The sequence below is a fragment of the Mustela putorius genome, unplaced genomic scaffold (assembly GCF_011764305.1).
Source record: "Mustela putorius furo isolate JIRA1106 unplaced genomic scaffold, ASM1176430v1.1 tig00000095_pilon_pilon_pilon, whole genome shotgun sequence".
In the NCBI taxonomy this organism is placed as follows: domain Eukaryota; kingdom Metazoa; phylum Chordata; class Mammalia; order Carnivora; family Mustelidae; genus Mustela; species Mustela putorius.
The window spans coordinates 41,244,165-41,258,224 of NW_025421280.1; the positions used below are offsets into that span (position 1 = coordinate 41,244,165).

General features: G+C 61.0%; 1 protein-coding gene across 8 annotated transcripts in view; it reads left to right on the plus strand.

The window, feature by feature from the left end:
• The window catches only part of SHC2 (SHC adaptor protein 2), a 32,214-nt gene that overhangs the window by 9,351 nt on the left and 8,803 nt on the right, over positions 1-14,060 (plus strand). For 7 of the 8 annotated variants that reach the window (XR_006609066.1, XR_006609065.1, XR_006609067.1 and 4 more), the window contains exons 2-10: positions 3,879-3,949; positions 5,632-5,692; positions 5,878-5,997; positions 7,179-7,232; positions 7,359-7,410; positions 7,488-7,614; positions 8,700-8,853; positions 9,390-9,453; positions 11,899-12,042. Coding sequence is in view for 2 of the 8 variants with exons in the window: in XM_013048785.2 (XP_012904239.2) it covers positions 3,879-3,949; positions 5,632-5,692; positions 5,878-5,997; positions 7,179-7,232; positions 7,359-7,410; positions 7,488-7,614; positions 8,700-8,853; positions 9,390-9,453; positions 11,899-12,042 (847 nt within the window). In the remaining 6 variants the exon portion in view is untranslated. Of the gene's footprint in view, positions 1-1,159; positions 3,689-3,878; positions 3,950-5,631; positions 5,693-5,877; positions 5,998-7,178; positions 7,233-7,358; positions 7,411-7,487; positions 7,615-8,699; positions 8,854-9,389; positions 9,454-11,898; positions 12,043-14,060 lie in introns of those variants that run through there. The other variant, XM_004778142.3, reaches the window with a different exon arrangement.

Genomic DNA, 14,060 nt, shown 5'->3' on the forward strand with positions numbered 1-14,060 from the left:
TTACGAGATTTCACACCAAAGCCCCCGGATTTCTGGTCTCCTTTAAAAAAAAATCAGGTGTCTGGTAGCCCTGGGCCCCCATGGCTGTGGAATATGCTGTGTAGTGCCACACCTGTGGTCGTGCCAGAGACACCAGGGCCTCGGTGCATGGGTTCAAATCCTGCCTCTGCCACCTATAAGCTTGTGCTTTCTTTGAGCCTCCTTGGACCTGCGTTTCCTGAGGGCTAACAGTTGTCCCTGTGGCGCAGGGACACGGGGACGGTGCCTTGACAGAGGTCATGTGTGATCAGTAAGGACAGTCTGCGTGTGCAGGAGCCCGCCCTGGCCGTCTGCCGGCCTCCCCCCTCTCTGGCCCCTTTGGCATCTGAGTTTGCAGCCCTTGTTCCCAGCCCTCCGGGGTGCCCCCGCTGCATTCCTTCTGGGAGCTCCCATCTTTCCAGCACAAGTAAGTCGTGCTCCCCACCCTTCGCCAAGCAGGGACTGGGGGCACACTGGAGCATTTCAGCCTCCCAGAGAGGACCGGACATTAATTGGGGTGAGCTTGGGGGTGGTATGGGAATCAGAACCCTTCATCCTGGGCTTAGAACACTGACACCCACGGCCCAGACTCCGTACCTAGAGGGAACAGACCTGTTGGGCAGCCAGCGTCCCACCAAAGCTGTCCCCTCAGTGAGAAAATCCACTTGGGGTCAGGGACTGCAACAAATTCCCTGTGAGGACCCAGTTGTCTAACACATGCCTGGCATATAGGCCATGCCCATCTGTCTGTCCATCTGTCTATCCATCATCCGTTCATCCACCCATCCGTCCATCTGTCCACCCATCCTGTCTGTCTTTCCATCCATCATCCGCCCATCCGTCCATCCATCCATCCGTCCATCCATGGTCCCTCCTCCTATCCATCTGTCCATCTCTCTGTTCACCCATCATATGTCCACCTGTCCTTTATCCATCATCCATCATCCAACTCTCCATCCATCCACCTTTCCATCCATCATCTAACCATCCCCCATCCATCAGTCCATCCGTCCATCTATCCTCTATCTATCCATCCACCTTTCCTTCCATCATCCGTCCATCCATCCATCCGTCCATCTGTCCATCCATCCATCCATCCAACCATTCGTCCATCTGTCCATCCATCCATCCGTCCATCTGTCCATCCATCCATCCGTCCATCTGTCCATCCATCCATCCATCCAACCATTCGTCCACCCAAGAGAAGGTGAGAAGATCTAGTCACTCCCTACTTAAAAGTCTCTCATGGCTCCCCAGTGTACGTAGCATGAAACCCAGCCCATCATCCCTGCCCTGGTGCCTTGCTTGTGTCCTGTCATCTCTCTTTGCTCCCGGATTCTCTGCTCTAGCTGCACTGGAGTGAGTCTGTGGCCTCTCCTTGCTTGTTCTCACTTCTGTGCCTGCTACTTGCCATTCCCTTTGCCTGGGTCTTTGCTCGGCTTGCTCCTGCGCTTCCTCGGGTCACTATCTCAGTTAGCACTCACCATGTAACAAATCATTCCACAGTCTAGTGCAGGACGACAAACATTTACTATTTCTTGTGTTTCTTCATTCACGTGGCGATGGGCCAGTGACCGCTGGGATGATGGTGATGGGCCACGTATCTGTCCTCATGGAGCAGGCTGGCCTGGCCGTGTCTCAGGTACCTGAGACCCGTGAGGGACAAGATCCAGGGCACAAGTGATTCTTTAGACCTTGACTGAGTCACCTTTGGTGACATCTCTTTGGCCCAAACAATGTTCCATGGCCACCCCTAGGGCTTGGATGAGGGAGGAATGGCTTATGACTGTGTTTTACAGTCTGTCAATAGCATGAGGTTTCTCTCCCAGAAGCAGCCACTATAACCTGCTAGAATCACTCATCTGTGCTCGAGCAAACACACACACACACACACACAGTATATACATGCGTGTGTGTACGTGTTTGTCCTTGACCCCTTGTGCATGTGAATGATGACTCACCATGGCCCCTGTTCTACACCTTGTTCCTGCTACTTAATGAGGGACCTTGGAGATAATCTCATATAAATACATAAAAAATTCTTGTCTTTCTTACAAATGCATACCCTTGCATTCCAAGAACCATGATTTGTTTATATTTAGCAAGAATATAGGGCACCCAGTTAAATGAAAAGTTCAGTGAACACCAATAATTCTTGGTATAAGTATGTCCCACGAACTATTTAGGACATACTTATACTAAGAAAATATTCATTGTTTAGTGGCATTTCCAGTTGAACTGGATCATGTATTGAATCTGACACACTGGATGTGTTGAGATTTAGGATGTCTCTGACTTCTAGCTGATTTGTTCAGTGCTACCGGTACCAGCAGGACAGGAGGGTGTGTGCGAAAGGTGTACCTGAGGGAAGACTGGGGGGGGGGGCAGGGCGCACAGAGGAGGGCCAGGCATGGGGAGCCAGCCCCTGGGGCCAGCATGAAGGGCAGCTTGGGGGAAAAGGGAGTGGGCGGGCGCTGACCCACCAGGGCATCTTGCTGGCAGCACACACCTGCCCGCCTGTTCCCCTTCCAGTCCTGCAGGCTCAGAGCCCCGTGGAGGGCAGGACATGGGCTGCCCCACACCCCAACTGGTACACACCCCCACAGCCCCTGGGTTGTTGTATCTGTGCGGTGAAGTCCTACAATGAAGTTTCAAGGTCAAAGTGTGTGTGAATTTGTGATTTTTTAAAAATTGAGGTAACATTTACAACAGTTACCCATTAACTATTTTCTATCCTGTTCTGTTCTATTCTATGCTTTTATTTTAAGTAAGTTCTGGGCCCAGCAGGGGGCTTGAGCTCATGACCCCGAGATCAAGAGTGGCGTGTTCCACAGACTGAGCCACCCAGGTGCCCCCCATTACCCTTTTCCAAGTGTACGTATGCTTTAATGGTATTTAGTACATTCACAAGGTCACGCAACCATCAGCACTCTCTGGTTCCAGAACATTCCGTCATTCCAGAAACACCCGTTCCCATTAGCGCCGAACCCCGCCTCCCCCAGCTGCTGGCACCTGCCGGCCACCTTTCTGTCTCCGGGGTTTGCCTGTTCTGGAGGTTGCACACGCGTGTTCCAGGGCGCACGGTGAGGGGTGCTGCCATGAGGCCATCGGTGCAGCACGGCAGACGCCCCAGCACCCAGACGCGGGCCGGAATGAGGCTTCCGGCCCGGGCTGGTCCCCGACGGCCTCCTCTCGCAGCGGTTGAAGCAGTCAGGGAGCTCTGCCGCTGTTTCTTCCCCTGTTGTCCCTCAGCGTCATCTCTCGGAGACTCGGAAGCCCCCTTTTGTGGGGATGGCGGCCTCGGCAGGGGTTGGCACACTTCCCCTGGAAAGGTCCAGACAGTCCAAGGGTTGGGTTTCATGGTCCAGATGGTTTCCTCCCTATCTGCCTGCGGGCCCTGTGCTGGGTGTGGGGGTTTGAGTGTGAGCCAGAGCCTTGCCGTCCTGCTCACGCTCCTGGCCCTCCTGGGCTCATGCCCCCATGGAACGGAAAGCGAGAACTAACAGCAGACAGTTGGACCAACAGCAGCCCAGCCTGTGCCTGGAGGGATCAGTCAGCTTCCGGAAAGCACTTGCTTAGCGTCCGGGAAGGTGGCTCCGAGGATGTGGCTGCTGAGCCTCGAGATGGGGAAGGAACCCGTCTGCGAGTTGAGGGACAAGGAGGGCAGCAGGTGCAAAGGCCCTGGGGCAGCAGGGCAGGATGTTGCTGAGCATGGGGCAGGGCTGCAGCCCAGTGGGGGGAGAGGAGAGAGAGCAGCACGTGCTGGAGGAAAGGCTTGGGTTCACCTGTCCCCTGCCCCGGGCCCGTCTGGGCTGGTGCTAGGGGCCCACCTGCTAACGGCTCGTTCTCTCTCCCCGCAGTACATGGGCTGCATTGAAATCCTCCGCTCCATGCGCTCTCTGGATTTTAACACCCGCACCCAGGTGACCAGGTGAGCCTCGGAGACCGGCCGCTGTGGGGCCAGGGGCTCGGGGCAGCTGGGGAGGGCTGATGTGAGGCTTCGGAGGTGGCTCAGACAGTTTGCCCTGGGAGCCCAGGAGGAGAGGCACGGTGAGGTTCCCTCCTGCCACCCGGGTTGGGCAACAGTGTGGCCAGGAGTTGGAATGGCCTTGGGGTGGGGCGCGTGGTGTCTGAGTCCCCATTCTGTCCTGCCCTCCGGAGGCCCCTGCTCCCCAGACCCTGGATTTTCTCTCTCAGGTAGAGAGGATGCCTGGTCCCTTGCAGTGTGTGGGACCTGCGGGTGCTGGATCGTTCCTGGTTAAGACTGGGGTCAGGGCCGACGGGCTGGGAGCCTGTCCAGGGCGGAGACAGCATCTCTGTGGTCCCTGCTGTCTTTGGGGCAGAGACAGTGATCTCATGGTGCTCTGAGCTTCTGGGAACAGTAACGAAGAGTTCTGGGTCCAGCCAGGGCCGAGCCCGAGGGGAGAGACATCTTTTTGCCTGTGAGCACTGAGCTAGTCTGTTGGCTGTAGACAGGAAAACACTGCTGAGACGTCATTCACGTGTCAGCAGCTCACCCGCTAAAGTGCACAAGCCGATGTGTTTTAGTTTCTCCCCAGGATTGTGCAACCACTCCCTCCCCAATTCCAGAACATTCCATCAGCCCAAAAAGAGGCTCTGTGCCCATCGGCAGTCACCCCCTCTCCCAACCCTCCCCCATCCCCCGCCCCCACAAGGCCCCTTCCCATGCGTGGAGGAGCCTGGTCGGGACGTGTCACATACGTGGACTGACACCCCGTGGGGCCTCCTGTGTCTGGTTCTCTCCCTGAGCGCTGTGGGCTCAGGGTCGTCCCTGGGGCCGTGTGTGGGGACCTCGCTCCTGCTGGGGCCGGGACGCTCCTGCACATGGGGGAGGCCTGTGTATCTGTTCACGAGTCGGTGGACCCTTGGGTGTCAGTGGTTATCACAACTTGAGCTGCTGTGAACAGGTCTTGTGTGGATTGTGTTTCCTTTTTTCCTGGGTGTGTCACCCGGCTGTGGGGGGCTGTATGCTGACCCCACATCTCGCTGTTTGGAGAGCTGCTGGACCATTTCCAGGTGGCAGCTCTGTTCAACTTCCCGCCGGCTGGATGCAAGGGTCGGGTTTGTTCTTGTGGCACCAGTTTTCCCGGGCCCGGTGTAGTCTGACCTTCGGGGTCCCGTGATGTCCTGGCCCCCTGGGGGACTGGCTGTTTCCCAGCGGTCTGTTGCTTATTGTCTGGGGGAGTCCAGAGCAGAGTCACCCTCTCAAGCCACAGATGGGGATCTGACGGGCCTGTGGCCACGCGGAACTTGGGGTCCAGGCTCTGGGCCTGTGCTCATCCCCTGTCTGCGTGCTGTGGTCTAACGTTGGGCTGTGGTCCAGGGATGCATTGGTCACTGAGAAGGGAGGCGCCAGAGGGTGAGAACCCAGGGTGGTGTGTGGGGGGCGGGTCTGCAGGCATGCACCGGGTGGGGGCCAGTAGCCCTGATCCAGGGCTCTGTCCCTTCCTCCCCTTTCCAGGAGCCCTAGGTTCCCTCCCTCCTGAGAGCCCGTGGCATCTGACCCCCACACTCTGCGAGCTCTTGCCTCCTCCCCAAGCGCCCCACCCCCTCTCAAGCTCACTGAGCCCCCTCCTCCCTCCCCCCATGCAGGGAAGCCATCAACCGGCTCCATGAGGCCGTGCCTGGCATCCGGGGCTCCTGGAAGAAGAAGGTGGGTGAGGGGCTCCCGGTCCCTGAGCGGTACTGGTGGGCGTGGCTGGAGCAGTGGGGGCTGGCGTGGCCGACCTTGGGCCCCGCCCCAGCGCCCCCCTGCCCCCGCAGCCCCGCCTTCTGCAGCGGCGCGGAGCTAGCCAGCCTGCAGGCCCCGCACTGCCCCCTGCCCCATCCCCACCCCAGGCCCCCAACAAAGCGCTGGCCTCCATCCTGGGCAAGAGCAACCTGCGCTTCGCCGGGATGAGCATCGCTGTGAGCATCTCAACCGACGGCCTCAACCTCTCGGTGCCCGCCACGCGCCAGGTGGGTGTCGCCGGCTGCAGGGCCGCCCTGGCTTCTGGGGGAGGCTGGAGGGGTGCTGGGTGCAGAGCCGCGGGTGGATGTGGTCACCTGGGGTGTGCAGAGAACCCACCCGGAGCCAGGAGCTGAGCTGCCCTCATGGCAGGCACAGTGCGGGGCTGCCACCAACCACCACGCCCCTGCAGAGAGTGACCCGGACGCAGGGTCAGCAGTGCCTGGGGGAGGGCCCTGGCTTGGAGTCTTGGTGGAAACCAAGAGAATAATTACAAATCCTAAAAAGGACCATGGGGCCCGGCAAGGGATGTTGTAGGTGTGCAGTAGGCTCTGTGATGGAGCGGGGGCATCCTGGAGGGCTTCCCAGAGGTGGTGAGGTGAGCTGGGAGGGAGGAGGTGAGCAGAGGACATCCCAGGCAGAGGCCCTCTGTGGGGAGACAGAGGTGGAGAAGTCACAGCCTCGGGACTTGGCGAGACAGCACCGTGACCCTGGAGAGTGCTGGGATGTGCGGCTGTGGGGGCACTCGGAGGGACGGAACCCAAGCCAGGTTGTGTGTGGCGGACCTGGGGAGCCACTGACTGCTCCCTGGGTCATGGAGGCACCTGAGCACTCAGGACAGCCATGGATGGTGGCAAGCGAGCACACAAGCAAGCATGGAAACGAGTGTGCAGATGTGCACACAGGACACATGCAAATGAGGGCGCATGCATAAGTGAACCGCAGATGAGCCAGCCCATGCAAATGAGCATGCAAATGAGCATGCAAATGAGCACAGGGTGGGTATTGTGGACCCTGGAGCCTGGGGCGGTCCTGCCTGGGTCTCTGCCTATGAGGTGGCCCTGGGTGTGCCCAATGATCCGGGGGCCCCAGGTGTCATGTGTGTGGCTGTGCAGGCCCACGCGGGGCATGTCAGGGTGTGGAGAGGGCTTGAGTGTGTCCCGGTGTATGTGGTAGTGGCTGTGTCTCTGGACCTGTCCCCGTGGGGGCATCTGTGCAGGGCGGAGTGTGTCTGTGTCTCTGTGTGTGACGGTGCGTGTCTGTGCTTCTGTGGGTGTTGGGTGCCTTTGCGCATGCTTGGGGGTGGGCGTGACCTCTGCACCCTGCCCCGGGGGCCGTCCCCATCCAGGTGTATTTCTGGTCCACTCCCTGTGGCCCTGGCCTGTGACCACGTATGTCTCTCTCCGGCCAGATCATTGCCAACCACCACATGCAGTCCATCTCCTTCGCGTCGGGCGGCGACACGGTAAGGCCGGGGGCCGGGGGTGGACTCATGCCCCTTCTGTTCCCTGAAGAGGGCCCCCGCACCGCTGGATTCGGGGGCGGCTTCCTGGCCGGGCTGACCCCTGCCCTGTGCTCGCTCTCTTTCCAGGACATGACGGATTATGTAGCCTATGTAGCCAAGGATCCCATCAACCAGAGAGGTGAGGTCCCGGCGGGGGCGGCTGGGGGCCCCAGGGGCCAGGCCGACGGATGCCCCGTAACGTGCCGCTGTCTGCAGCCTGCCACATCCTGGAGTGCTGCGGGGGCGTCGCCCAGAGCGTCATCAGCACCGTGGGCCAAGCCTTCGAGCTGCGCTTCAAACAGTACCTGCATAGCCCCCCCCGGGTGGTCGTGGCCCCGGAAAGGTACAGACCTGCCTTGTCCTGTCTTCCCGGGGACAGCGTGTGCCCTGACCGAGGCCAGGCACCCGGGCCTCGTGCTTGCCTCCTCCGCGTTGGGGGCCGTCTCTGCTCTGTCCCGACTTTCCTCCGTGCGCCCCGTGGGCTCGTGGCCCACCGCCGGGCCTGTCCCCTCGTCTGGGAACCCGGCACGAATGCACCTGCTCTGCCCCGGCTGGCTGAGGCAAAGATCTGAGGAGCCGCTCCGGGCGGGGGCCCCCACTTCTGCAGAGGGCCAGAGGGTCCATGCTCTCGGCTGTGCGGCCGGACCGCCTGTCCTGGCCGCTGTGGCGTGGGGGTGTCTCGAGGGGTCCCGGGCTGAGGGCCAGCAGGTCTGTTTACAGACACGAAGTTTGGACTTCATGTCGCTTTCACGTGTCACCAAACATTGTTCTTTTGCTGTTCTCTGAATCATTGAAAAGTTCTGTGGCTTAAAACAGAAAAATCCATTCTTAGCTGCTGGGCCGCCGCCTGTGGGCAGCCAGCTGGATCGCAGAGCCTTGTGCTCAGCTGCCTGGCTCACGAGGTAGCCAACTGCCCGACTAAGTAGTGGGTAAACCGTGTGAGCCGTTTCCAAGAGCGGAGTTCGCAGGGACAGACTGGGCTGTGGGAGTCCTCACCCGCGTGCCTGGAACCCTGTCCCTGTGGGCTCACGCCCCACACATGTGCACGCCTCCCGGGCCTTGCAGGGGCGGGGGGTTTGGGGGCCGGTTCCCGTGGCTGCCCCTGTTTTACTCTCAGGACCCGCAGGGCCAGAGGGCAGGGCTGTCAGCACTGCCACCCTAACCTCGGGACTGGCTCTGGGTACAAGCGTGGGGCAAGCGTGTCCCCCCCACCCGCCAGAGCGAGGACCACTGTGGCTTAGCAGAAGCGCTGGGGAGCTCACAGCACCCCGGTGGGAAAGAGCACGTAGCTCCCCCCACAGCCAGCCCGGAGCGCCAGAGCCAGGAACTCCAGCTGCAAGGCCTTAGCACCCTCTTGGGGGTCATCATTCTCTCTGCCCCTGAGCCCTGAGGCTCCTGCCTGTGCTCCCGCTTGCTGTCTGTCCCCAGGCTGACCAGGCCAGAGGACTCGGCCTGGGGGGATGAGGAGGAATCGGAACACAATTACTACAACAGCATCCCAGGGAAGGAGCCGCCCCTGGGCGGACTGGTGGACTCCAGGCTCGCCCTGACTCAGCCCAGTGCCCTCGGGGCCCTCAGCCAGGTCAGCCCCTTTGGCCCTCATGGGCTGGGCCAGCAGGGGTGGGGGGTTGCGGGGGTTTGTCCCCAGGCGCTGACTTCTCGGGCCTAACCCCAGCGTCGCCTTCTCTTTCTCTTCTCTGTGACCGCGGCGGCGGGTCCTGGGCCTTCCTCCCTTCCCTGGCCAAACCGCACAGGGTGTCTGGCCCTACTCCCGCCTCAGAACCTGAGCGGATTCTCGTATCCACAGTCGCATCAGGGCCATGAAAAGGGTGTCCGGGGCGGTACCAGGGATCTATGACAGGGAGTCCAACTCGGGGGTCAGGAGGACTTTCAGGAGGAAGCAGCGTTTGGGCCGGCCCTGACGGGTGATCGGAGTTGCCTGGGAGAGCAGTGCAGGGAAGGGCACCCAGGTGGAAGGAACAGAATGCGGCAGGTGGCGGGAAGGTGCAGAGCGCAGCTGAGGCTGCGGCGGAAGTGCGTGGAGGGTTGGGGAGGGCGGTGTGGGGCCCAGGGACGGGGGCTTGCATGTGGCTGGAGGACCCTCACCGTCTTTTGCAGGGGGCATCTCCTGCTCGAAGGGACACGTGCAGCCTGCCGTGGGACCTGGGCGCCCCAAGTGCTGGTAGGTGCCCCAGCCCCGCCCCTGCCCTCTCTTCACTTGGCCCTGTGAGACTGCGCTCACTCCCTGCTCTTGGGGTCATCGGCGTCAGTTTCTTTTTATTCCGCACAGACCACTTTCGTTGCATTTGGGGCAGAGGTGCTGTATTCCCGTGGTTCAAAATGCTGGGGTGAAAGTGCACTTGGTGAGACGTTGCTGGGCACCCCTGCCCCGTCTGCCTCCCCGCCTGCCCGCGCAGGCCACCACTGTCCTTCGCTTCTGGTCTCGTTTCCCCGGCGCGTGTCACTCTCCACGATCTCACGGACGGTGGGGGCTCTGCACGCTCGCTGTCCAGCTCGCTTCCCCACGCAGCCGTCCGCCCTGGGGTTCGCTCCGCGCCTGTCCATGCACATGTCCTCACCCTTGTTCTGTTTGGCCGCTGCTCGGCCCGGAGGTGTGGGTGGACCTCCAGGTGTGTGCGGGGAGGACAGCACGAGGTGGGCTAGGGTTCCCAGTAGGGCCCGTCCCCCGAGTGGCTGCTTCTTCCGTTTGGGTGGACGTCCCGTCGTCGGGCACCCATCAAGGTACCGTGGACTTTTGTTTTGACGAAACGATGCGTTTTCAGCCTGTGAGCCTCTCACCTCATTACACGTCGCTGGAAGTGACCTGCCTTTCCCTTGCAGCCAGGAGTGTGTCCTTGCACACTCGGTGTGACGTGCAGAGGTGCTGGCCCTCGAGGTGTGCCGGTCCTTGCTCACCATGGCGTCCGTCCATAGGGCTGCGGGCTCGTGCCCAGGCCCTACAGCTCAGCTTGCTCTGCTCGCGCGGGCCCTCCTGCCGGGCACGGAGGGCCTTGCGGCTGTGTGGCGGAGGCGAGGTTGGGGGACGGCGGGGAACAGTGTTTGTCACACGCCCGAGGCTGCGGGGCTGTCCGCCCACCAGCCTCGCTGCAGCTGCCTGTTTCCCCCGCAGCCTCACGAACATCTGTGCTGGGTTTGGGGTTGTTTGTAGATCTTTCCCGGTAATCTGGGCGTCTTTGGCGCTCCTAGCATGGTGTTTAAAGGCCACTTTTGTTGTTGGGCGCCCTGCAGGTGCTCGTACCTGGTCTGACTGCCCTGCGTCTCCCCAGCGTCTCCCAGCCCCAAGCCTCCGCATGCTCCTGCTTCTGGTTACGCCCTTCCCTGTTGTCTAGCCGAGAACTCCTACCGCTGTGTTCGTGCCCCAGCTCCGATGCCCAGGAGTTGGCTCTCGGTCTGGATTCCTGCCACCCAGGCTTATTCCGCCGGCTCTGGCTGTGGTGGGCTGGAAGAGTTTGTGCCTCTCCAGGCAGACCAGGAGACCTGCCCTCTGCCTATATCAGCCACCCAGGACCCACACGTCATCAGTCCTCAAACTGAATCATAATTTTTTTTTAGAGTATTTACTTATTTATTTATGTGAGTGAGCGCACAAGCGGGGGAGGGGCAGACAGAGGGGGAAGCAGGCCCCCCACTGAGCAGGGAGACCTATGCAGGCTGGATCCCAGGACCCCGGGATCATGACCTGATCTGCAGGCAGACGCTTAACTGACTGAGTCCCCCAGGTGTCCTGAATTCTAACTTTGATGATACTGTTCTAAGGTTGTAGCCCTCAGCCCTGCTTATAAAGGATCTAGCCCTAGCACCCCATTTCACAGAGGAAGGGGGGCGCAGAGAGGTTAGCAGACCTGCCCATGTCCACAGAGGACAGATGGGGCTGGCGTGTGAGTTCACATGTCCCGGAGGGCAAAGATGTCACTGGCATGACGGGTATTACCAACCGTAGGGCTCTCGGGCTGGCTGTGGCCGCACAGTGCATTGAAATCATGATTTCTCTGCCAAGGATTAAAAACAGTGACGTTTAGAAAGGAATAGACAGTTCTGAGAAGAATACACGCGGATGCCCTTTGACCCTAGGAAGAGAAGCTCAGCCTTGCTCAGATGTGAGAAAAGGAAACTGCGGCCCCCAGATGCCACTTCCCACCTCTCAGCCCAGCAGACCGCCCCCGGCACCTGGTGGGACACGGTGGCCGGTGGCTGAGGCCAGGGGCCTGGTCAGGGTCTGGCAGAATCTGAGTGGCCCCAGGGAAGGAGAACTTTGCTGCTCTGTGGGTGTTAACTCACAGTTAAGAAAAGAAAGGAAACCCTAAAATAGTACAGGCACACTATCGGGCGACCTGCGTGTTGTGGACCAGTTTCATCGGGATTAGATTTTGGATGTGCACATCAGCCTACGCCTGGGGCTTTCTGCTACTGTCCTGCCTGGTGGCAGTGTCCCTGCCTGGGGGTGCCCTCTGGAGCTCGAAGCCCCTGGGGGGACATTCCTGCGGTCTGTCACTCCAGGCGGTGCCTGGAGGGCGGCAGGTGGCGATGGGGCTCCCTGTGTGATCCCTCCTGCTCCTCGGGTCCTGGGCTCCTGCAGCTGACCCTCCACTCCTCCTGTGCTCCCCAGGCCCGCCGGGGGACGGCTACGTGCAGGCCGACACCAGGGGCCCCAGAGACTACGAGGACCACCTATACGTCAACACGCAGGGTCTGGACACCCCGGACGTTCTGCAGCCGGAGGACAGCCCCAAGAAGGATCTGTTTGACATGCGTACGTGGGGGCAGGCCAGCCGGAGAGGGGAGGTGTGCCCCTAGCAACCAGTGGTCTGATGGGGGCGGCCCAGCCTTCTTCCCCTTGGGACTTTGCCAGTTGGTGAGGGTGGGGTGGGGGCACTCCCTAGGGGGAGGCTCTGAGCCCCCCTCCCTGGGACTCTGAAGTCTCTTGGGGGTGACCCAGTTTCCTCTCTGTAGGGGTTTCCAATCTGTGGGGAAGGGCATTGAGTGGCTGGTATGAGGGGGAGGCTCAGGCCCCTCTTCCCTATGAGATGCCTCCGTCTCCGGGGGGGGAGGCTTAGCTCCTTCCCTCAGGGTCTCCTCAGCCTGATGAGGGTATTTTAGCTCCTCCATCATTTGAGGAAGTGGGCCCAGACCCCTTCCACTGGGAATCCTGGCCTGATGGGGGAGGCACCCTTGGGGAGACCGCTCCTTTGGGTGGGAGGCCCCAGTCCGCTGGGGCAGGCCTAAGCACGTGAGGAGAGAGTGAACAGTGGGTGGGGGCGTTTGCTCACTTCCCTCTGGGATACTCTGGCCTGACAGAGGACTCCGTCTGATGGAGGAGGCTGTGTCCAAACAGCCCCCTTACCTGCCACAACACCAGGCCATCCTCTTCCACAAGCACCGTGGGCTCTTGGGTCCGTGCTGGCCCACGCAGGGTCACGTCCCTTCCTCAGGACACCTCCCTAGTGGGAGATCCCCAGGAACCAACCAAGCCAGCTGGAGATTTCTTCCTTCCCAGAGTCCGCCAAGCCCCCTCCCCCACCACTGATGTGGCCCGAGCGGAGGTCCCTTGAGCACCCACCGTGCACCAGTCAGGGGACTAAAAGCGTGGCCCCTGCTGGCTCACCGCGGCCCTCAGATGGGAAAGGCGGTGCTCCCGTGGGAGCTTCTGCGGCTGGCTGTCCCCTTAGGGGGCACGATGATGCAGCAACCCCGGCCAGCCTTGCACTGAAAATCCTGGTCTGCGTCTGATTTGTCCCGCCTGGGTCAGTGGGATGGTGGGATGCAGGTGTGGACGGGCCAGGCCTGGTCGAGCGTCCTGCTGGCTGGAGGCTGGGCCAGCTGCACCTGGACCAGCAGAGGAGTCAGGCAGGAGGGGTTCCCGAGGAGCAGGGGGGGAAGGAGTGTGGGGGCACAGGACACAGCTGTGCCAGGGTCGGGGTCAGGGCTGGGGTTCTGATCTGTGCGGTCCCACGTGCAGTTCTACAAGGGGAAGACAGGCTCTGAGAGGGCGAATGGCCTGTCTGGTGTTGCACTGTGCTGGCCAGGAGCCTCAGAAAGCCTCTGCAGAGGCCAGAAGCTTGTCTGGGGGGTGCCGGAGAGAGGAACGCCAGCCTCCCTCGTGCCACCAAGTGCCCTGTTGCAGGGAGCGCGGTGTTGTAGTGGGGGCTGGCCGGGGCCATCCGGCAGTCAGTGAAACAGGAGGTGGACGTGCTGGGAAGTGAGCCGAGGGGACGAGACAGGAAGACGAAGCAGGCGTCCACACTGGAGAGAGCAGCTCTTTATCTGCATACACCTAAAACTCCGAGAGAATATCCCACGTAACTAGACCCCAGGGGACAGTGAAGAAGGCACCACCCAGCACACACCCGGCACACGCACACACCCACCCAGCACACACCCGGCACACACACACACACACACCCAGCACACACCTGGCACACACCCGGCACACGCACACACCCACCCAGCACACACACCCGGCACACGCACACACCCACCCAGCACACACCCGGCACACGCACACACCCACCCAGCACACACCCGGCACACGCACACACCCACCCAGCACACACCCGGCACACACCCGGCACACACACACACACACACCCAGCACACACCCAGCACACGCACACACCCACCCAGCACACACCCGGCACACGCACACACCCACCCAGCACACACACCCGGCACACGCACACACCCACCCAGCACACACCCGGCACACGCACACACCCACCCAGCACACACACCCGGCACACGCACACACCCACCCAGCACACACCTGGCACA